At 32.1% G+C, this 24,181-nt stretch overlaps 3 protein-coding genes across 8 annotated transcripts; 2 read left to right on the top strand and 1 right to left on the bottom strand.

Moving 5' to 3' along the window:
- The first annotated feature begins 3,857 nt into the window (after positions 1–3,857).
- Positions 3,858–7,658, top strand: LOC115962599 (protein ENHANCED DISEASE RESISTANCE 2-like). 5 transcript variants are annotated; one of them, XR_004085476.1, is made up of 4 exons: positions 3,858–4,001; positions 5,594–6,313; positions 6,397–6,548; positions 7,301–7,658. XR_004085476.1 is itself a non-coding variant. In XM_031081464.1 (3 exons), coding segments are annotated over exons 2-3 (948 nt in total). In that variant the 5' UTR covers positions 3,858–4,001; positions 5,594–5,601; the 3' UTR covers positions 7,302–7,658. The 5 variants fall into 5 exon arrangements, 4 of the variants coding, with proteins under 4 accessions (XP_030937324.1, XP_030937322.1, XP_030937323.1 ...); XM_031081464.1 differs by having other exon boundaries at positions 5,594–6,548; XM_031081463.1 differs by having other exon boundaries at positions 3,876–4,001; positions 5,578–6,548.
- Positions 7,659–11,943: 4,285 nt separating this feature from the next.
- Positions 11,944–15,031, bottom strand: LOC115965557 (RHOMBOID-like protein 13). 2 transcript variants are annotated; one of them, XM_031084801.1, is made up of 2 exons: positions 13,732–15,031; positions 11,944–12,219 (listed from the first exon to the last, which is right to left on the bottom strand). In XM_031084801.1, exons 1-2 carry the CDS (start codon positions 14,486–14,488, stop codon positions 12,173–12,175), a joined length of 804 nt encoding a protein of 267 aa, XP_030940661.1. In that variant the 5' UTR covers positions 14,489–15,031; the 3' UTR covers positions 11,944–12,172. The 2 variants fall into 2 exon arrangements, with proteins under 2 accessions (XP_030940661.1, XP_030940662.1); XM_031084802.1 differs by lacking the exon at positions 11,944–12,219 and adding an exon at positions 12,612–13,192.
- Positions 15,032–20,535: 5,504 nt separating this feature from the next.
- On the top strand, positions 20,536–21,304 carry LOC115965432. Its single transcript, XM_031084660.1, has one exon. The coding sequence runs from the start codon at positions 20,627–20,629 to the stop codon at positions 21,023–21,025; it is 399 nt and encodes a 132-aa protein (XP_030940520.1). The 5' UTR covers positions 20,536–20,626; the 3' UTR covers positions 21,026–21,304.
- Positions 21,305–24,181: the final 2,877 nt, after the last annotated feature.

The raw sequence follows: 24,181 nt of genomic DNA, 5'->3' as shown, positions 1-24,181 counted from the left end.
TGGGCCCCACTATCTTTTTGGCACTGTCCATGGCCCCACTATACTATTTCAACTAACTTTGACCTTTATCTACAATACTTTCAATAATAATTTTTCAGTTTCAGTAAAATAAGTGGTATCTAAATACACCCTAATAGGCCCTTCACTTTCTTCAAGACATAGGAGATTATAAAAGACCATACATCCTTTGCCTACCCTTTTCTCTTTCTCGAATTCACATTACCAAAGAAGTATATGAAGCTAAAAACATTGTGAATACATCTCTGTTCAGTGAAAGTCCATTGTTAGGCACATTCAAATTCGTAGGCATGTATAAACTCAAATTTCAATTTTTAAAAATAAAAAAATAAAAAATAAAAAAAAAACTACATATTAACCCAAACCAAAATTCAACCAAAGCTATAAGAGTGATTTTTTTATGGGAAATTTGAAAAATACAACACAAAAAAATTAAATAAAAAAAACCGTCAACCTAAATTAGAGTTATAAGAAAGAACAAAAATCGAGAGAGGGAGAGAGAGAGAGAGAGAGAGAGTTCTCACAAATTTTGTGTAGAAAAAAGTATGGATTGAATGTTGTGGGCACTTGCCTCGCCATTAAGCAGTGTTTGTCCGCTTTGGAGAGCCAAGCCCTCACAAATTTGTCACAAAAAGGTGGGAGTCCAGGATCTTCACCATTTTTGGCTTTACACCTTTGTCCCACATAAAGTGTAAAGCCAAAAATGGTGAAGATCCTAGACTCCCACCCCTTCGTGACAAATCCGTGAGGGCTTGGTTCCCTAAAGTGGACAAACACTACTTAATGGCGGGGCAAGTACCCACATTAAAAGGGCCCTTTTAATGTGGGTACTTGCCCCGCCATTAAGCAATGTTTGTCTATTTTCCTTCTAATGTGGGTACTTGCCCCGCCATTAAGCAGTGTTTGTCCGCTTTAGGGAGTCAAACTCTCACGGATTTGTCACGAAGGGATGGGAGTCCAGGATCTTCACCATTTTTGGCTTTACACCTTTGTCCCACATCGCCTAAGTAATCCTCCCACTCTTGCTTTTATATGCCTTTGGAGTTTGCATGAGTGTATCACTACTACACATTTATATGCCCTTGGAGCTTGCATGAGTGTACCATTACTACACATGTGTAGTAGTGGTACACTCATGCAAGCTCCAAAGGCATATAAAGTATAAGTGGAAGGGTTACTTAGGCGATGTTGGACAAAGGTGTAAAGCCAAAAATGGTGAAGATCCTAGATTCCCACCCCTTCGTGACAAATTTGTGAGGGCTTGGCTCCCCAAAGCGGACAAACACTGCTTAATGGCAAGGCAAGTACCCACAAATGGAATAAGTGAGATCAAATTTATACAAAATAAGATGGGGACAAGAAGAGTTAAAATATAAGAAAGAGGAAATGATGAAAGAAGTTTAACGGTAAAATAAAGAGTAGTAGGGAGATAAAGAGGTAAAGAGGGAGGGGAAAAGTTGGAGGAAGAGAAGAAGAGTTTTTTTTTTTTTTTTTTTTTTTAGAATAGGAAGATAAAAAGTTTAAATATTCAATTTTAACAATTACTTGAAATTAGAAAGAAGAAAAAAAAAAATTTGAAATCAATTTGGGTAGTTGAATATAATCAAACATTTGCATCTAATAAATAGTTACATTTGTAATGAATAGTCAAACATGTGCATATATCCACTAAAAAAATAATAAATTATTCAATTTTAACAATTACTTGAAATTAGAAAGAAGAAAATGAAAAGTTGAAATCAATTTGGATAGCTGAATAGTCAAATATTTGCATTTAAAACAAATGAATAGTAACATGTTGAATAGTAATGGAGTGCATTAATAGGTTTGTCCATGAACTATATTCGATTATTTTATATAAAATAAAATAGAAAAATCATAATTTTTTTTTTCTAAGTATGACATGGCTAATGAGGTCGTTCAACAGGAGTATAGCAATATTAAATTTTTCGTCTCAACTTTTAGATATAATATAGATTAGCATTATCATTAGGGTGTTAACAACCCTAGTTGCTATTTTACAACTCAAAACAACAAAAACTCACTCCATCCATATTTGTATACTTAAAAAAATTTGCAAGCTATGAATAGTAAGGTTGCATATATGCTACCTAATTCATAGGTTGCAAAGAAAAATAATAATATTTAATCTTGTGGTTGTGTGTGAAGAGAAAAAGATAGTGGGAGAAAAGAGAGATAGAAGAATACTTTTTATTATTTTATTAAGTAGTTTATATTATTTTATTTGATTGTATGTAAAATAAAAACAGGGATATAAAGTGAGTTGTAAAATGAGTTGATAAAATAGATAAAGTAGTGTTTAAAGATGCATATATATATATATATATTTTGCATCCCCAGATGTTAGTGCTCTAGACCACAACGTTTTTATTATATCTTTTGAGGTTCATGCTTATAAATTATTCGTCTATTCTGTTTTTAGGATTAATTATTTGACAAAAAAATCAATTTGAATATTGCCTTTTTCTTCAAATATATGCTTATTATTTAATTCAAATTTGGACTTCAAAATGTATAATAAAATACATATCAATATTTATTTGATGGGGATGGATGAGATCATAGGAAATTGTAGGGAAGAATTGGTTTAATTTGAGGTAGTCACCCTTTATAAAGAAATATTAAGAGATAAATAAAATGTACTAAACGATGAATTTATTTATTCTTCAAGATATATCAAATGATGGATACATATGCTATTTATAGAACTCAAGCTCTCTTACTATCGGGCATACACGACTTAATCCTATTGGCTTACTAATTAAGCATGGGCTCTCACCTATTAACCTATGTGATTATAGTGTTACATGTGCCAATGACTCTAACTAACTCAATCCAAATCCCATCACTTGTAACTAACTAATGACAAGGATTACAATAGAATTACAATTGCAATGTGGGCTTCCCAACATCATTAAGCTCATTATCAAATAAGTTTGGAGGTTGAAATCACAAAACGTACAAGCTTTAGGATAAGTGACAAGATGATAAAATTTAAATTTTGTGTTATCCAATATTCTCTCCATAGTGATAGCTTTGAAACTTATGATACTAACTCCATGATGATTATTGTTTATCATTAGACTAAAACATCAATTAGTCGGCCCTTCCCATGATGAAGGATTTTATTTATTTATTTATGGAACCATGACGAAGGATTAAAATGTATAATGTCCTTTCCATGGTGAAATATTTGAAACTTTAAAAAAAAATTATAATATATATTCATTATAATTTCTTTTTAGTATAAGGTCATTACACCATTTAAAAAAAAAAAATAAGATTCAAATCAATGTCCTTTTTTTTCTAAAAAAAAAAAGAAATTATATACTCTATACAAGAAACTTTATCAATTGAGTTAATTACAACTTATAACTTCACATGCCTTTCAAATTACATTTGTGTAACTAACTCATTATTTTTTGGTGTGCTACGTGGGGAAAATATAAGCATAGATTACTTTTTTTTTTTTTAGATGACATAAGCATAGATTACTTGCTTGGGGCATAAACTTTTCCCAAAATAGATTTTTCAAAAAAGTTTGCAACGTGATTCCCACCTTAGGGCCAAAACGTAATTGTGAAAATAGAAAAAACCTCAATAATTCTTTCTTTTTTTAATATTTAAAAATTAATCAGATGTATCACCCAATGAAAACGTGTAAACTACATAATTGGTCAAAACGGCTAGTCTGTCACCTGCAACCGGTTTAGCAGTTCCATCTCCTGCGCACCCTAACCCTCATTTCTGTTGAATATTCATCTGCCTTGACCGGTTGCCGGTCAAATAGAATAAAGTTATTTCTTAGTAAAGAGAATAATCAAATTTTCAATAAAACAAAAGCTTTTGGAAAGTCTCTAGCTGAAGCTTCCTCCAAATAAATCACAGATTGAAAACCCTAATTTTCCAGTCTCAGCTTTTTGCACAGAGCCTTATTGTTTTCCGAGAAAACTTCTTTCAAGGTTTGAATATTTATTTGCTTAATATTTTGTTTTTTTTTATTCTGATACTGCATTATTGATTCACAAAGATTGTGTTTTTGTTCGTGTGAATTATTCAACATAATCTACACAGGAAACCCATTAAAACCCATTTACAAAGATTCTTGATTTCTGGGTTTTTATTTTTTATGGTTTTGGATATGATTTAGCTGATAGCTTGATTAAGTTTGTGCATGGAAACATGTGTGTTGGTTTGGTTTGATATGTCTGCAAATATGTAAGGTAGTATTTGAGGATTTATGCTTGTTGGATTGGTTGTTTTATTAATGCTTTTCATGAATTCTGAAAGCAAATAACATGTTAATAAGTAATAGTAATACAAGGTTCAGACATATATGGTGTTCAAACTTCAAAGCTATCCATGTAGACAGAGGAAATTTTATATGTGAATTCGGTTTAGAAGGGTTTGTTGAAGAACATTTATTTATTTATAATTATTTTCATGTTTGCTTTTTGGTTAAGGCAAGGTTCTTTTTTTTGCTTGATACGAGATTGCTTTTGTGATAGTGATACACATTAATATTCTTGTACTTTTTGTGGTTTATAAATATAATGCCATAAAAAAGTAGACATTTTGTTTCTAGGATAACAATATTGGACTTTATATGTCTCTTTCTTCTTCTTTTTTATCATCTTGAAATTGCCACGTTCCTAAGAGTGAGACACTTGGTTAGTAGTTAGATTGTGGGTTTCTCTTCAAGCTCCTGGATTGTAATAATCTTTCTGAAGTATGATCCATAGATATGATTATTTGTAATAAGATAAAGCTTTAATGATTGATCTCTCACATTTAATGTTACAACTTTCACTTTTCCTGCTTTGTTCTCTATCATGTACTTATTTTTGCAGTCCTCACAATTTGAAGTGGAAAAAGTGGAAGAATTGCCACCCCCCCCCCCCCCCCCCCCAAAAAAAAAAAAAAAAAAGTTTCAGCGATTTAGTGCTGAAGCTCAATGTTTCATATTCTTTTCTTTCTCTTTGAGTTTCTGCTGTGGGTCTATAATATAAGTGCATTTGTCAAGAGGTTGAAGGAGAACAATCAGTTGTATTTTAGCTCTTTTAGAGGCTGCATGAATTTGTCAATGTCTCAGACTAGTAATGTAGTTTGTATAGTGCAATGAGTCCCAATAGTCTACAGAGGGACATGGTTATTTGGTTTTCTCAACTAAAAAACAGTCGTAGATAGTATAACAGTCTTGAAAGTAATAACTATGTAAACTTGTTAAAAATGTGTAAGAGCCTCATAGTATGCATATAATTTAATTAAATGAAAGTGAGATCTTTTACTAGTCTCCAGGCGAGTGTGGGAGACAGGTGGAAGATGTCGTTTTATAACTCTCTAAAGATATCTTTTCTTTGAACAGGACATTTTTGCAGTTTTTGGGCATCTTTCATTGCTAAGCATATCTGTCTACTGTATGGGGGAATTTGTAATATTTGTCAAACACAATAGAAATAGAAGCATAAAATAATTGAGGCCAGTAAATATTTCTTACATCTTTTTGTTTCTTTAATTTTTTTTTCTTTTACCTGACAGATTGCTGCCTTAATAGGATATCACATGGCTAGTGCTGATCATAAAAGTGAGCTTGAATGGATAGGGAGAATCAGATCAGAGGGAGCTGTTCCACTTCTCGAGCCAGATAACTGTCCAAATGGCTGGGCTTCCCCACCTGCAGACAAGTTCATGGTCAGAGGTCCAGAGTACTTCTCAACCAGAGTTAAAGTTCCCGCTGGTGAATATCTTCTAAAGCCTATTGGCTTTGATTGGATTAAAAGCTCCACAAAGATTGCGGAGGTCTTGAATGATCCAAACAACCGAGTTAGGAAGGTTATCGAGGACGAGTTTCCAGAAGGCAATAAGCCTTTTGTTTGGGCTTTCAATCTACAAGTCCCAAGCAAGGAAAATTATAGTGCTGTGGCATATTTTGCTGCAGTCAACCCTATTCCGGAGGGATCTTTGATGGATCAATTCTTGAAGGGCGACGATGCATTTAGGATGTCTAGGCTTAAATTGATAGCCAACATTGTCAAGGGTCCTTGGATTGTGAGAACAGCAGTTGGGGAGCAGGCCATATGCATAATTGGGCGTGCACTTTCCTGTAAGTACTGTTCAGCAGAGAATTTCTTAGAAGTTGATGTAGATATTGGATCCTCCATGGTTGCAAGTGCCATAGTTCATCTGGCTATTGGTTACATCACAACACTTACTGTTGACCTAGCCTTTCTCATTGAAAGCCAAACGGAATCAGAGCTTCCAGAAAGAATATTAGGTGCTGTAAGATTTTCCGAGCTAAACCTTGCCTCGGCTCAGCCAATTGAATTGTCATCTGATAGAAGCGATGCTAATTTGCAGTCGTCTCTATCTACACGATTGTGGAAGTCAATTGGGCAGGGTTTTTCCAACATTCTTCATCCTGGTGCCCAAGAAAGTGGCTCTAGCACTGGCTCAGTACATGCTAATGGGGGTGTCGATCATGAAGACAGTTTCAAAGGCCTGAAGAAATGGTAAGTGTAACAAATGATGATCACATCAATAACTTCTTCAATTTTGACTGTGTGAATAGAACTAATAATTTGGTTCTATGAATCTAGCTCTACCAGATGCTTCCTAAAAACTTTTGACTCTTTTTATGTTGATGTGTGCACGAGTCTTTATGGTTTTTGTGTTTTTTGAAAGAAGTTTATAGGATTCTCCAAAAGAAGAAAAAAAAAAAAAATTATAGATACTTATCAAACACACACACACAATAAGTTTTAGATTTTTAAAATTCTTGCTGCCCCCTCCCCCAATAAAAATGTTGCACTTTTTTTTAGTAAGTTACCTTTCTAGAAATAAATTGAATATGCATCTCTGATTCACCTCCTGTTGCGCAAATTCTTCATTGATACTTTTTATTAATCAACCTCTTCCACTCTGTATTGAGTCTTGACTTTGTTTTTGTGTTTAGGTTTCTTGTCTTTTGTAATTGTTTTATGGAATTTTCCATAGAGATATTTAGTTATCTACTCTAGATTTACCAGGGTTCTTTTGCAAATCTTCACGGCAAGCTTTCTTAGTTTCCTTTTTGTAGGAAAAACTACAAGGAAATGTATTATGTCTAGTATGCATTTGTTGGCAATTCCATTTTTCTAGATCTTGATTGTTTTGTATTTACTAATTCAAATACAAAACTGGCTATCTAAATGTTTTCTTATATTGTTCATCTCCTCCTTTTGACCATACATTTTATGATTGATGACATAATATTCATTGGCAGATCAACAACAGCAAGGTGAAAGCGAAATTTATGTTGACTCCTAGTCATGCTGTCTGCTTCTCTCAAGTTATATCAGTCCCTTGGGTAAGTTGTATGACCATAGGCAAGTCCATTAGGCATCTTCTTCATTAGCAGGATTTTAGATTTATTGGCTTTAGGAATATGGTATAGTAATTGTTTTATTGTTTATTGTTTAAAGCTAAGAAAGTATATAAGCCTACCCCAAAAAGAGAAAAAAGAAAAAGAAAAAAAAAAATTAAGGACAGTAGCATTTTCTTTTGTAATGGATTTTATCATAAGTAGAATTTATTGAATTCCATTCGATTAAATTGAAGCAAAATTGCTATTGAATTTTATTTGAGCTGGTTCCTAATTCAAATGATTTTTTTTTTTTTTTATTGCGATTGTTTTGTTTTGACTATGCATGAATAGAGCAAGTCAGATCCACGTTCATTAATGTAAAACAGTGGTTCTGCAATTCTACTGCTATATTAGAACATTGAGGTTGTCTATTGGTTTGTGTTTTGTCTAAGCCAGTCAGCAAGTTATGCAAAGAGTTGTAGCTGAAAATTTTTGTTTCAGAAAAAACCTAACCTAAAAATCACCTACAAAAATGCTAAACTGATTTTTTTTTTTTTTTTTAATTCATATTTCTCAATGACCCAACATCCTTGTAACTCAACTGGTACCTTTTGCTATTTTCAAATGAAACGTCAAGGTTCAATTTCCCCCCTTTCCCCAACTATAGAATTATTATTAAAAAAATAAGAAATAAATTCTCAATGAGCTATAATTCAAATGGTACCCTCTTCTTGTTAGTTGGGTGCATGCATAAAATTGTTCTCTATTTGGCCTATTAATTTTATGTATGTCATTGTTGAGTTGTCTTATGGGAAATATGACTCGAAACTAGCTAAAGTCTATTGGCCAAAAGGTTGGATAATCCGTATTGGCGTCTTACTGCTGTATATATTTCTTTGTTTTAATAAGATTTTTATTATTTCAGTCAAGGGAAGAAAAAAGTGTTAAGTCGACATATCTAATGTATGCTCCATTAATATGCTTCACAACAAGTGTCGCATGTCATTTTTATTTTTATTTTTATTGGGTAATTCAGCTTTATATTTATAGAAATAAAACACAAATTACAAAGGAAAAACCCAAAATAAACTAGCAAAGGGAAACCTCCCTGCTACAGCAACCAAAAACAGAACTAACCATAAAACCAAAGCAAGCCAAAACAAATGGCAAAGCAAAACACACTAACTACTGCACTAACAACTAAACAAAACATCCATATGGCATCCCAACCAGTACCTTTAGCACAGCAGCACATAGACTAGCACTTTGGCAAAACACAATTACAATAGATGGTAGCATTCAAAACTGACTTCTTGAACTTGGTTTTAAACCACAACCTAGCTTTTACATCCTTAATGATGCTTCTCTTTAGCTATTCTTCTGTCCAAATTCTTTCTTCATGAACTATGGCATTTCTTTGCAGCCAAATATGGTAGATTGTTGCCCACCAAGCAAGTTTGCAAGCTATTATTCTCAACCCCTTCCCTTTTAACTCTCTAGCCCCCCAAGCAATCAAATCCTCCCACACAAACTAAGCATTTGAAACTAGACACAACTTCATCAAGTCATCCCAAATTCTTCTAAAGAAGATACAATCTCTACTTTCAAGGCAATTTCTACAAAAAACACATAAGCATTCACCCAAGTAGCCCCACTTGGCCATTCTATATCGTGTGGACAGCTTGTTGATTACAGCTAACCAACCAATAAACAAATGCTTCAGGATAGTTAAATGGAACCAAAGCAGCTTCCACCACTCAACTTCACTAGATTTATCTCTAATCTTAGCATATGTTGTCGCACAAGAAAACTTCCTAAATTTAGTAGCTTGCCAAGGGGCTTTATCCTCATCTTTAAGCTCAACAAGGAATAGTTAACACTAAATAGTTACGAGGGCATCAAATCTAGCAGGCCTTCAAATCCATGTCTTATCTTTCAAACTAATAGAAACAATCTCACTTTCTTAGTTTGAGATGACAAAATGTTACTAATGGGGCTTAATCTCACACACCCACACTTATTTACAAACCTACTACAAAGAACTTGTGCTTTGACTTAGTACCAAATTGATTATTTGATCTGTTGATTGTTGGAGTCTCTGAAAACTGGAGCTCTAGAGTCTAGCCGTCTAGGACGAGTTAGGGGTGCCTATCTAGGATTGTCAAACAATAATTTAACGGCTTTGAGTTAGTGAGGTGAGATGGCTTCCATCATTTTACTTTTAAAAAAAAACCAACATATGACACTTTATAATTGGTGAAATATTATCTCTCAAAAGATTTTGGTTCCATTATGCTACACTAATCACGGACTATTATCTCTCATCAAAAATAATAATAATAATAATAATAATAATAATGTACTATTATCTTGTTTCATTTCATTAAATAATGGTATAAAAAAAGTAGAAATGAATTTATTGTACATTAATTTTTTTTTTTTTTTAATGAATGAATAAGTGACTTGTTTAGGCAAATGATGATGATCCTTAAAATAGAAAGGTATTTGTTGTACATTAATCTTTTATAATGAATGAATGGGTGATAGGATAGGAGGGAGGCAGATGTAAAGATGCAAAATGCCTAAATGACATAACATTTTCTTTTTCTTTTTCTTTTTCTTTTTTTCTTTTTTTTTTTATTTTTTTTTCTGAGAATGACAACATTTTATGATTGACTAGGACTTAGGAGGTAACATGTAACTTATATGTTGATAATTGCACTGTTGCAGTTTAGAACTTAAACATGGCTTGAGTTAAAATGCTACAAACTTAACTTCAAAAAAGATTGTGTTTTAAAGTCTAATGAGAAGGGAGTATATATATATTCCCATTTATTGTAATTTTACTTTGTTTTTGTTGGCCAAACCATTGCGAAAACAAAGAAAACAAGAAACTAGTTACTTGTAATCATAGAAATCATGTTGAATCCCGTGTAAAAATTGGGAATATTATCAGCAATAAACCTAAATAGTGTTTGCCAACACAACACGACAATAATAATACGTAATTCCATCTATAATGCATCATAATGCATCTTGCAAAATAGTACATCCCATTATATACATCATAATTCATAATGCATCATGTACATTCCACTATGTACATTCTATTATGCAATGTGGTGTATCATTTTACTATGCAATATTCCACGATTTACACATTCAACCAAGAAAAAAGTCAAAAGACAAGACTTTGTATCATGCAAGTAAAAGGACAAAGTTTTACTCTCAACAAATGTAGAGCATAGGCTTCCCAATATTATAAATACTAAGTTATGCCTTGAGATATAGATATATATATATATATATATATATAATTATGCAATGTAGTGTAGCATTCCATTGTGCAATATTCTACTGATTATACTCACAGAGAGAGAGAGAGAGAGAGAGAGGCATTTTGGGGATTAGATCTAGAAAGGATGTGTCTCTTACAATATTATTGAAATTTCTGTTTTGCTTTTCTTTTTCTTTTTTTGAAGTAACATCTTGGGGTGTTTATAACTTCATATACTATATATCTGATTTCATTTTATTTTTAATCTCTATATAAAAGTTGGAGACACTTGCTGCAAAAGCATTGCTACGTAACATGTGGCTTGTTTCCTTGTTGGTAGATGTTTCTGATGTTTGTTTCTTAAATTCCACGACATTGTATCAATTTCCTAGTGGTTCTCCTTCGTGATTTCCAGACAAAACGATGCCATTTTTGTGGTCCACAATTGTATGACACCATTTATATGGAATGGTGTTGCTTAGAGAGGCTTCATTTAACATGTAAAACAACATTATTTCATTAATCAAACGTATCTACCATCATGTCATACATATAAAACAACACGCTTCAATGAAGTAAACCCAAAATCTTCTCGAGTAAATCCAAGCTTTTGTAGTTTTTAAATGCTCGGACGGATTAGTCTAAAGCTATGTTAGGCACAGAAACAAAATCCATTTTTTGCTCAGATTTCACCAGTTTCTATATATATTGTCTTTGACTCATGTAATGCACACGAAATATCGTGAAAAGAGTGATTGTTCAATAAGTATTAATAAATAAAAATGTTCAATAAAAAAATTTGTAGAAAATATATGCCATTGTTGTTAAATTAGACTTGATCATTTTTTAAAAACAAAAATGGATTACTTTAATCCAATAAGAAAACTAGGAATTCTTATAGAATTTAACTGACAGATAACAATTTACTATTTTTATTACTCAAAAAATTTAAAAACAATTGATATAATGTTAATGAAGAAAAATATGGTTTTAAAAGTTTGCGTGACAACATAAGAAGTAAAGAGAAAAGTGTAATTGAAGTCATGGTTTATGCTTTTGCCCTGGCTGGTCCATAACTTTCAGCCGACACTATGCTGATGACATTTATCTCATTGAAGATGAACTTTCTTTTATGTATAACATGTATAAAGTTGCTAATTTAGTTGGTAAAAGATTTGCATAATTCAGGCAAATCCTATGTTTAAGACAACATATGAAAGCTATTCGTCTACATACAAACTACCAACTCTAAGCCTCTTCAGAACCATCTTTGAAAGCAAGTACATCATTAACATTTATTGTCTTATTTACGACATCAAAATTAAATTATCAGCATCACAATTTTCTTCATCAGTAATTATTCTAGAGTAATTATTCAGGATTTTGGGTGCAATACTTTCTCCTCTTACATAATATTAGATCCCACTAATTCAATTTAGGTGAGAGGAAAGAGCATTGTTCTTGAAATATTGTATAAATTTTCATCCTTCACCAGTCCTCTTTTCCACTGTTAATCATGTCTTAACTTTTGAGTCATAGCAAAGACAATTACCATCATTTCCTGCACCAGCAAAGGCTCTGTCAAAAGCATTATGGAAGTACTTCTCATGTTCTTGGAACCAAAAATAGGTTTATGTACACCCTTTAAGACAATTGAAGGCAAAAGAAAGGAAGGGAATTGTGACATTAATAACAATAATATGCAACTTCTCAGATAAGGTCTACATCAAAGATTCAAGTGAAAGACCAACTTTGTCAATTGGGCTGTTTAGGAGCATGCAAGCTCTCCAATCTATTTCTCTGTTAAAGGTTCAATCTTATTTAAGTAATTATACCAAAATGGTAAAAGGAAGTTTTATCTGGTGATTGCATTTCAATTAAACAACTAAAAAGTATTTGAAAATGCAGTAACCTCAAAGTAGACTAATTCATGAATTGAAATAGCACAGATCATTAACTTGAAGTTCTATATGGATTTCAGAGGAACAGTCCTTTCCACCACATCCTCCTGTCTTCATAGAGAAGGTGGAAATTTTGAGCTGGGATACAGAACAGATTGCAGCTGGAATTAATCAAGGGTTTATATTTTCAGCAAGAATTTGTCCACAGAAACATTTACTAGATGTTTTAAATAACAAATCTGACACTTAAAGGCTTCTCTACAGTAAATAAATTCTATCATCACCCCGCTGCCACAAAAGCTTCCTTGCAAAGATATCCACAAGATTGCTCCATTGTGAAACACATAAAGGCAAAACAGTTATCAGTCACCCAGGTCACACAACATACGTCACCAACAGAATCAAACAGCCATTGCCAAATCAAAGCTTGATCATACAAGTTCCAACAGAAACGCATCAAGGATAGCACCACCAAAAAATTTATGCCAAACCATATGATTTGGCAAGGTCACATAAGCAGAGAGTGGCCAGACTGCTGGTTCACTGTCATATAACCGGATATGTTTTGAAGTTTCATTTTACCCAAATAGCATGCCATGTGTAACTCAATATGATACGACCTCTCAACCTAATCTACAAAAAATAAAAAATAAAAAGTAAAAAATAGATAATAAAAAAAGGGCATGGCTTTCTGTCTTTAGGCTTCTTAATTGTACAAAAGACCGACTACAAATGCACGGTCAATGTTGTAAACAAATTCCTTTCATTTCTTAGAGAAAACATTTGTAACAGAATATGGAGGATATTAACTAAACAGAGCTACAATTTATAATTGAACACAATGAATTTTGCAACTAAATGACAATGAACAAGAGTCTTCTGTGCGGCATTGAGTAGCACAAACATGCACCTGCCAATTCAATAAGTTGATGAGTAGCACCTGAAACTTGCATTACCTTAGGATATAACAATACAATATGGTTGCAGGAACCATGGACATATTAGCATTTTCATGTGTAGTTGTCTAGTCTGACAAATCAAAATCAAGCAATAAAAAAATTCTGAGTGAGCCAAGCCCGCATCAATAAGATATGATAAGATCTAGACTAGAAATTACACAATTTCAGCATCTCCAACAGGTAAAGAACTCATCTGCAAGGTCCTACCATTACCTGATGCCATAAACCTCACAGATGGCAAGGAAGGATCTGTAACAGATTCGATCTCAAGAAAGTTGAAATCACAAGCACCAGATCGCTTCAAACTGAACACAAACATAAGCGCTGTCCATCCCAACATAGAAACTCCCCAGTAGTTGTTCATCCCATGAATCAAACCCCATGCAATAGCATACCCAGTAATGATTCCTGATAAATGCCCAAGAAAACTTGCTTGTGGAACAATAATTGAAGTAAAAATGAGTGACTCAAATGGTGCAAAACTAATGGGAAGCGAAAGAAACCCGAAAAGGTCCAACTTTGAAGAAGGTTGCTTCACAGCAAGAATCGTCATCCACCCAAAAACAACACAAGAATATCCAACAGCTGTCACTCTCCGAAAATACTCGACCTTGAACCTTTGGATCAGCACATGGTACATCCCCAAAACTAACACGCCTGATAACACAACCAAGACAAGTGTATACTGAAGATAATATGCCACACCAAGGCCCATATTCCCTAACTGTTCCACTACTCCAAGACTCCAAAGTGCACTCATATTAAAAACAAGATGAAGAACACTTATATGAGAAAATGCTGAGGTTATTATCCTCCAATGGTGCCCTTCAATGGAGGTTTCATAACTCAAACCCACATGTGAATAACCAATATTTTTCTTCTGTATGTAAAACCATATTGCACTACATACTCCTATAACACAACTTGTGGCTGGTTTTTCTAAGATCTCATAGAGCAAAGGCTTCCCCATCTATAAACAACCCCTTTTACTTTCTCTTTTTCCCTCTCTACAATACTTCAAGCTAAATGCCTGTATTACATAACAATGACAAATAAATCTTGGTACAACAAAAACATGATATAGAGCTTCTTCAAAGCCTCACAATAAAAGGGCTTCGTAGAAAACTTAGAAATCCTTCTTATACATGTAAAACCCAACTCAAAGTTCATCAATTTTAAGAGACCCAGATCGAGAAAACCCCAAATACACGAAAATTTACACACCCCAATATTAAAATGGACCAAAACCACCAATCTGAGAACTGGGCTTGTTGAAAATCTATCCAAAAACTTATCTTTCTCAGTGAATCTCCAAAAAGGTGCACAAAAGTTTCATGTACAACAATGTAAAAAAAAATTCGATTCAGATTTCTGTTTCAATGGTGATTATATGAATAAGGGTTTGCTGGATCAAATAAGCACGGAATTAGGGTTCTGATGCAGAAAAGGCTCACCTTTTGGCTCCCAATCGATTCGAGTTCTTCGTTGGCACTTCGATTTTCTGGGACTTCCTAGTTTCTGCACCGTATCAAAATAAAATATATGAACTTGCAAACGTTAAATTATCAAAATGACTAAAATGTCCTTCTTTTGTTTTATTTTACTATATTTTATTACTTTTTTGGGGGGCTAAAAAACAAAGAGTTATTTTTTTTTTTTTTTTTTTTTGAGAAGTGAGTGATTATTTATTAATATGGGTTTAAACTTTAAAGATTTTGGTTGTGACAAGAATTTTGTAGTTCCCCATAAAAAATAAAAATAAAAGAGCTTTTTAGTTCAATTTTTTTTTTTTGGTTTTTGATTAGCCCTCTTTTTTTTATAACATTTTATTAGTCCTCTTTGATATATGTTTAAAAAAAAAATTAAATTGCACCGAATCTTAAAAATAAAATAAAAAAATCAAATTGTACTTATCCGAGAGAGTATTTCCATTGTAATTTGTAACTATACTATCAAAAAAATAAAAAGCTTCAATCTTTGTGTTTTTTTTTTTTTTTTAAGGGCTTTGACCCATGATGTATATCATTTATAAATCAAGGCTTTGGCTTGCGTAATATAACACCCACAAAGTAAGAAAATATAGAATAAGGCTTTATAATTTTTTTTTTTTTAATCAAGAAAAGATCATGGACGTTGGTTATTTGTCCATGAAAAATTATCTTTCATCAACAATTAATGAATAATCCTTTTTAATTAGTAGGAAATCATTGTAATTAGTAATTGTAAATTGAACAATTAAGATTGTTCAAATTTGATTGTAAATTTACTTGAATTCAAGGGATTTGAGTCCCATAGATAACATGTTCCACTCAAAAAGTAATTACAAAAGCGATATTATCAATACACCATTTCATATAATATTGAAGTATTTGACTTAATCGGATGTCTCATAGTAAAAAAAAAAATTTAGAAACCTCATAGTAATAATTTAAATATCTATATTTTATTATATTGTGAGAATAATTTGTCATTATGAAAAGTCGCATCTCAAGTGTATGATTATTTTCTATTTTATTTTGCAGGACAATATTTTCTTATCTTTTTTTAAAGGGTTTTTTTTAAAGAAAATGTCAACAAATACCCTAAGGGCATTGGTTTAGGACCCATTTTAACAAATATTAAGGAAAAATGCTAAAACAATTAATTTTTTTGACAACTTTATATATTTTTCATAATAATGGTGTTAAAACTTGTCTAATCTAGTTTATTAACAATTATCTTAAAAGCATACCTAATATGACTCATAAGACAAAAACAAGGGATTGCAAGAGATATACTTGTGTGGATCTATCAGGTCAGGGTTTAGGCTTTTAGGTTTCCATTTTAGTCTAAGCTTGGGCTGCTGTAGGTCTGTGATAAATAAATAAAAAAAAAAAAAAAAAAAAAAAAAAAAAAAAAAAGAATCGGGCCTAATTGAAGGAGCCCGTAGTGAGCATAAAGCTAGAGTACCATAACATTTTTCCTTTTTTCTTTTCATTCTTTCAGATGATAATAATAATAATAATAATACTAACACTAACACTAACGTAAGGATACGTTTTGCTCTCAAAGCCCAAATGAAACGATCAGAGGTCTAAAGAGTCCAAAACAATGAATTTGTAGAGAGTGGGTTTGAAACTGAACTTTCAATGAGTGAGGTGGATAATAATCACAGTAGGTTAATTGTTATTGGAAAGTATAAACAAACAGTTTTGGACAAGGAAAATCCTCCTCAACAAAGTCTGAGAAATGTTGTTCTTATATATTTCTCCTAGACTTAACCACAATTACAGTTCTTGAGTGTAGAGTGATTTTTGTACAGATTATCTGATGATCCCCTTGTAATGGGGTTTTTCTTCTTTATATTCCCCTTCTTCACTCCATCTTAGCCCTCCACATGTAGATCAGATTGTTGGCTTTGATACTTGTCCCATAAGCATCTTCCGAAAGTCTTTGTGGGTAGTTGTAAGGCTGAATGTTATTGTTTAGGTATCTCCTCCATATTAATGCGGCTAGGAAGTTAGCTGCAGAGTATTCAATGCGGTGGTAGCAACTTTCTTCTCAGATATTTCTCAGCTCTCTTTTATCTTATCCCCACCTGATGTTTATCCTTGCCAGTATGATCATCTGGTGCCTTGTTCTTGACGAAAGGTCGGACTTATGACCTCTACTCTGTTTAGCCCAGGAGGTACTTCTCCTTGGACAACATTTCCAATCCTTATGATCGAACTCCTTCCATGAACCACTGTCTTGTAGGTCTCCATCACTATTACCTGTCCTCAGATTGCTTGATGTCCTCGGACACGACTCACAGCCCAATACCCATATTTGAGCCCTTTATCCCTACAAATAATAATAATAATGTTAGAATTTGATTCATATATTTAGTTATTTCGTAAATTTAGTAGATTTTCATAAAAACTATATAAATTTAGAGAGTATACTTTAAAATTCTCAAGTTAGTGTACACAAATTTTTATTTTTAGATAGATAGTGGGGGAGGGGTAGATAAGATTTGAACCACATACACAAGATACTATAAAATATGCTATTACCATTAGGCTATGCCACAAGGTTAAGGGCTTTATCGCTTGATGTACATGGATCATGTCATGTCAGTTTGTGGTCTTATATAGTATAAATAATTTGATAGTTACAACAATAGGACTAAGAGTTTTGTAGCTCAATTGGTATCTCCGAATGTTTACACGAAGATATATAGGGTTTAACCCCCCCCCCCCTTCATCCCTTATAATCATCGAATTATAAAGAAAATAATTATAATAAAAGAGATTTGAAACCTATACTTCTCCTTTAGATGTTAGTAATAAAGTTATTTATAGTAAAATTGGTAGTAATTAACATTTTCCAATTTGTATTTTTGCAATAGTTGTTGTAAGTTGCAACTCTATTTCAAATGTCATCTTCTTCTTTTTAAAAATAACAAAAAAAATGAAGTAGTAAGAAATTTATTGTAAAATTAGTAAGTTTGTTTATCCAAACTATTAAAAATAAATAACCACAAGTGTTAAAGCTTGTCATTTTTTTTTAAATTCAATTGTTACAATAAATAGGTAGGGAAAAATTGAACTCTAGTTCTTCTCATAAAAAATATAGGAAATCTAGACAAAATTCTTGACAAATGTTTATCAATCTTGTGTAAATTCTTGATAAGTCTTTTCAATTTTGTGTCCCAACTCCTAACCCATTCAATGTTAGACAATTTTAAAGCATACCCTACCAATCTTGTCAACTTTGATTTCTTTTTTCTTTCAAATTTTGTGCTCTGGTAGAATGAAAAGAAAAAACCAAATTGTTACAATCACTACTAACTTATGCTCACTATGGGCTCCTTCAACTCGACCTCCAATGTTAGCATCACAAACCTATCACTGCCCAACCCAAGAATAAAGTAAAATAAAAGCTTAAAACCCAAGTTTTTGTTTTTTTTTTTTTTTTTTTTTTTCAAAAGGAGAAAAGCCCAAGTCTAGATTGTTTTGCCTTGAAACACGAAGGAGAGAAAAGCCCATTAAATAATCAAAAAAAAAAATTGCTAATTATTCAGCAATCAGCATAAGCATTTCGTCATCATTGTTGCATTTATTTGAATAGGATTAGTGATCATCGAGCCACAAATCTATAGTTATTGTTAACGGTGGCATCACAATCGCACAATGTCTCCACCTTTTTTTGGTTGAGAAAAATGTCTCCACCTAATACCATGACCAATACCATATAATAACTTTAAAATGTCGACATTTTGATTTTGTGTAACACTTACATCACTGCAAATTTTTTCATAATATCAATATCTTGTCAAATCTGCCATTGAAGTATATGATTATGACAACACATACCTATCTTGCTTGCCAAATTCCAAATATTAAGATAACCGATGATTAGAAGAAACTCTCGCATTTTAAAAAATAAAATTTTAAATTATGGTATTTTTATTTAAAAAATATATCAAGCAATTTAATGTTGAATTGGATGATATATAATATTAGATTTGCATGAAATTTCATAGGCTTGTTAAGCATATAAAAGACACGATGAACTTGGCAAAATATTAATCTACTTTTTTTTTTTTAATTAAGATAAGAATCTACTTGTTATTAAGCTCAGTGCTTGTAAAGGGATGAAGTGAGAAGTCAGGACTTGGATTTAGGAGGGTAGTTCTCCTGTTGGTTGTGTGCGGTGACTCTCGCCTCCGGCTTTGCAGCTTAGACGTTGAGGGTTTTTTATTTTTATTTTTTTGCGTTTGTTTGTTGCTAGTTAAGGACAAAATTATTTTGTTTGAAATTTTTTAAAGGGTTGAGTTGTTTGTTTTGAGTAAAATTAGTTGGTTGAGATTAATTGTTTTTAATTTTTGTATTGATAATTTTTGTTGTTGCGTTAATTGTTCTGGACTTGTATACATTGTTTTAAATTTTATATCTATAAATAGTTTTATGGCCTTTAAAATGAGGAAAAAAATGTTAAAAGATACAATTTATTATTTTATAATAAATTGTTGATGTAGTGAGTGGATATTAGTAAAAAAAAAAGTAATACAAATGGTGGGCCCAGATACGAACTAATAAGAATTGGTTATTTTAACAGTTTGTAAAAATATTATAGAAAAATTTGTAATTATAGTATTACTCTTTAAAAAACCAATGATATTGTAGGAGGGGGGCAAAGTGTAATTTTATAGAATAAAATTGCTAAAATTAATACTATATAATACTAATATTTTAAAATAAAAAAAAATGGGAGGGCCATTGCTCCCAAAGTCCAAGCTTATCTCAATCCCTATGCTTGTTGTAGAGGTGAGAGAGTTTTAAATTAATCTAGTCATTAGTCTTCAATAAATTTTTTTTTTCTACATGATTAAAATACTTATACTTTTAGTATATATGGGGAGATTACCAACTCACTCAAATGGTGCAGTCATAATATTTAATAACTTTTAGTCAAATTAATATTTTGGCAATCCTATTTTAGATGATGTATTCTTGTTACGAAAAAGATTGTATTAAATTTCATATCAATTAATTGTCATTCCTTTGACTATCACCACAAAAAAAGAAAAGAAAAGAAAAAAAAAAAGATGATGTTGTTCTTTCTATGTACACACATATTTAGGGGGGTCTTTAAAAATAAAAAATAAAAAATTACTTAAAAAAAAAATCCGATAGGATTATGGTTCATATAGTCCTACACAAATTTGACAGCATTCTAGAGTTGGTGAATGCCACACTAATGGATTAGGTAAAAGGTCTTTCTGAAATAACAATTAATAACATCATCCTAGATGTAATGACTCCCTATTTGGTCTGATGCGGGAAAGTCGTTAAGAAGATTAATCTCTTGAAAGATACATACTTCTATTCAAGTAATTTCTTGTAGCTTCTTAGCACTAACAATTACCTAACCATATCAACCATTGAAGAGACACTCCAAAAGTGTTTTTCCCATTCTTCTGTTTTTTTCTGGGTGTAGAGTGTTAAAGAAATCGGTTGTAAAGGTTACAAAATCTTCGGTGCAACCAAAGCCACCAACCCAAAACACATTTTCTCTGTGGTTTAACTACTATCCCTTTTTTTCTAATTAGAAGAAATTGCATTGTTCTCATACTCCTATATAAATGCTTCACTTACATTCTCAACATGCCAAAGTCCGTCCAGTCACTATGTCCTATTATTGGTCCGAAAAACGTACCAATGTAGCCCTTCAGCTCACTGATAATTGGCAAGAAAATTATGGAATTGGTCGTCGCCATGATCGCGATTATTGGTATGCAAGACGGGCATTTCTGAACAGTTATCATTTCTCAGAAGAAAATGGTTTCAAATACAAGTTACGAAGGTCAGTGAAGGAGCTCAACGAGGTGGCCACCGGGGTTGTAACTGACATTCGTCGAAAAATGTCTAAGAGAAAGCTTGGAATTAGGGTTTACAGGTTCACTGTGGCTTTGCAATCTCTGGTTCTTCTAAGTATAAGATGTTTTACACCATGGTTGAATAAAAGAGATTCTAAGCCATGACCTATTACTCAATGGGTTGGTTGAATAAGTGACAACATGACTACATGTATTGTCACTAAGGAATTAATTAAAGCGTGGTAAACCTTGTTTCCTACTATAGTTGTAGTTAATCTTGTTTTCAATTTTAATGTAATTTTCCGATAGTAATCGGAATATTGCAGCAGTTTTACATAAAAGTTTGTTTGCTTTTGATGATTTGCATGGATACTTCAGTTTCGGAGCTGTATAAGTATTCAATAAAAAAGGATAAGTGATTAAATAACTTAGAAATTATGTCTCTTTGCTTTCTTAAAGCTTCTTATAAATTATGTTCCAATGCTCCTACAAGCTTGCATTTATACCTCCCAGTCTGAAGTTTTTTTTTTTTTTTTTCAATAGCTAAACTTCCTCTACCATACAGTTCAGCCAGATAGAACGAGTGAAAAAGACAAGAAAAAAAGTAAAATGAAAAAAGAAAATGCAATGCATCACAATTCACATATGGACCACCACATAGTTTTTTAAATAGGGACACTTAAGGATGAATCAACCTACTCTACGAAAAAGTTATGTGTGTTAGGGTGTCAGTGTTATGTAACGACTCCCTCACATGGGTCTTTACTCTTCTGCTCGAAAAATCAACACAACGTATATGAGCTTCAGAAGTATGAAAGTTAAAGAAAAAACAAATAATAAAAATAATAATAATAACAATAGGACTACAAAGTTAGTTGTAGTCAATGATTACAACTTCTATTAAAAAAAATTAATATGATTATATTTCATGTTAATCGAATGTTATTTACTATTTGATTCATAAATTTATTTTTTATTTATAATTTAATAATACAAAAACTTGAAATTTAAACATTTAGTTGATGATATACTTATTGATCTTTTTGAAACTTTGCAAGCTTAAAATAAATAAGAAAAAAATGTAATCCAACTTTGGATTTATCAAAATTAATGTCTAATAAAAAGTTACTAAGTGGAGTTGTAGTTATTGGCTACAACCAAATTTGCTGTTAAACTTTGTCCAAAATTATTATAAGGTTTTAGGAATTTTTTTTTCTAAGTAAAAAGAAGGAGAGAATGAAATTTACGTGAACTCCAGAGGTAGCAATGAGCATTTTCCAAATTCACGCAGGAATATTTGAAGAGATGCAATTTTGATTTAAAGAGTTTGCAATAGAATTCTCAGCAAAAAGGAAAAAGAAAAAGAAAAAAAAGAATAAGAAAAAAGAGTTTGCAATAGAATGGACCTCAACTGGGCCTAGCTAGGTTTGCCTGGGGAGTTCTCAACTCACCATTCTAATCAAGATTTCTCATAATTGCTAGTGAGGCAACCCAATTCAGCTAACTATTATTGCTAGAGTTTCAAGTGAAAGTAATATGGTATATCTATGTGAATATGATGGTTATTACTGACGAAAGGTCTCAATAATGAAAATTTTAAAAATATGTGTGCTTTTTCATTGAATGAAAAAATTCATGGGGGTAAAAAGAAGGTCCAATCCAAGTCGGTAAGAAATCGTTTGATTTATTCTGTGTTACTATTACATCTTCTTCTCACATGAATGTAAGTTTTATGTACATCATTCATATGTGGAGTACACTTAGTTGTAATACATAAAGTTCACTGAATAATTTCAACAAAGTCTAGCAATATCCGGTGAAGCTCGTGAATATATTCAGGTTGGGCCAATCTAGTGAGTCGCAATTTGAATGAATGTTAGGTATACCTTAATAATGGGGGCAGTTATGTGTCAGCATTCATGTATTTTGCTACTCTTATCTGTCGACATTAATTCTTCCTTTGGTTTTTTCATTTTGGCTAGATTATAGACTACTGTACTATACTTGATTAACTTAGACTTTTGGTCTTAGTCTTTAGGTCAAGATAAACAATCAATTCATACAAAAACTTCTCTGCCTCCAAGTTTTTTGATCAACAAACATCTTTCTAACCTTCCTTTGGGTTTCTTTTATCATTTTAAAAAAATAAAAAAGAAAAAAAAAAACTTTGTTTAGTGATTCATTAAATTAGAACTTGGTAAAGTTGATCAGCCATTTGGTTTTTTTTTTTTTTTTTGTGTTGGAGTTTATGAGCCTGATGCAAAGGATTTTGGAGTAAGTTTAGTTGAATTTAGCTAAAAAGGTGAAATAAAGAGCCAATGATAATGCTCTTATCAAATACATTCATGTGCATCACATGGATTACTTTACAGGGTCAACATGGTTGAATTGAAATTTGGTTTGTTGTACCGTGTTTGGTTGTAGCTGAGGGAGGGAATGATACACATTTTTTGTGTATACGTTTGGTAAAAGAGAGGAAAGGAAAAAAAAAATAGGGAAAACTCATATTTCCGTTATTTTGTTTGCAAAGAAAAGGGAAAAAAAAAAATTATACTTCGCTTTTCACTTATTAAAAAAAAAAAATGCACATTGATTGTTTTTTCCTTTTCTTTTATGCATTTTTCATTCTCTCATGTCAAGTGTCAACCAAACAAAGAAAACTAATCTTTTTTCTTCCTATACTTTCCCTTCTCTTTCACCCCTTCTAGAGTGTTAAACTTGTCTTATCCTTCAAGCAAACCAAAAACTCAAGTTCTAAACACATTTGATTATTTATCACCAACACAACTTGATGACTCCAAACAAAAAAACACATTAAAAAATTGTGAATACCTAAACCCTATTGCAAGCAATGCACACAAAATAGTAACTGGTTGAATTGAATTTTGGCTTGTATAAATTTGTCTTAATATTTGTTAAGCAAACCCAAAATTTAAGTTCTGAACATATTGGTTATTTATCCCCCAAAACAACTTGATCTTTCACAATAGAAAATCTTTCTGGAACTTGGATTACCCAACCTTAATTAATGCAAGTGTCTATAACCAGTTGTCACTTTGTTGATTTTAAACATGATTAAGATAAAATTAATTGTCTTAATTGGGATCTGCAAAGACGGCAAGACCCAAGAGAAACACCTCCAATTGGACGCTGGAGATTGAACAATCTATATATTATATGATCTTACACTATGCACATGTGAACTATCTAAATCTCATAATAAATATCCCAAAAAAATTTGGTGGCTACTGTGACTCCAAACCACAATGACTCCAAACCACACAATCATAGAAAAGTGACCCCACAGAGCCTAGTTGCTTC

The sequence above is a fragment of the Quercus lobata genome, chromosome 10 (genome assembly GCF_001633185.2).
Source record: "Quercus lobata isolate SW786 chromosome 10, ValleyOak3.0 Primary Assembly, whole genome shotgun sequence".
NCBI classification, from domain to species: Eukaryota; Viridiplantae; Streptophyta; class Magnoliopsida; order Fagales; family Fagaceae; genus Quercus; species Quercus lobata.
This window is presented reverse-complemented; position numbering and strand designations above follow the sequence as displayed.

What these genes read in the sequence shown, in the direction of transcription:
- LOC115962599 (XM_031081462.1), top strand. Translation starts at nt 5,602, where the DNA reads ATGGCTAGTGCTGATCATAAAAGTGAGCTTGAATGGATAGGGAGAATC.
- LOC115965557 (XM_031084801.1), bottom strand. Translation starts at nt 14,488, where the DNA reads ATGGGGAAGCCTTTGCTCTATGAGATCTTAGAAAAACCAGCCACAAGT. An exon ending in TGTGAGGTTTATGGCATCAG is followed by an intron (nt 12,220 to 13,731) that starts GTAATGGTAGGA and finishes TTGCTGGTGCAG; the next exon opens with GAAATGATGGTAATTGTCTT.
- LOC115965432 (XM_031084660.1), top strand. Translation starts at nt 20,627, where the DNA reads ATGCTTCACTTACATTCTCAACATGCCAAAGTCCGTCCAGTCACTATG.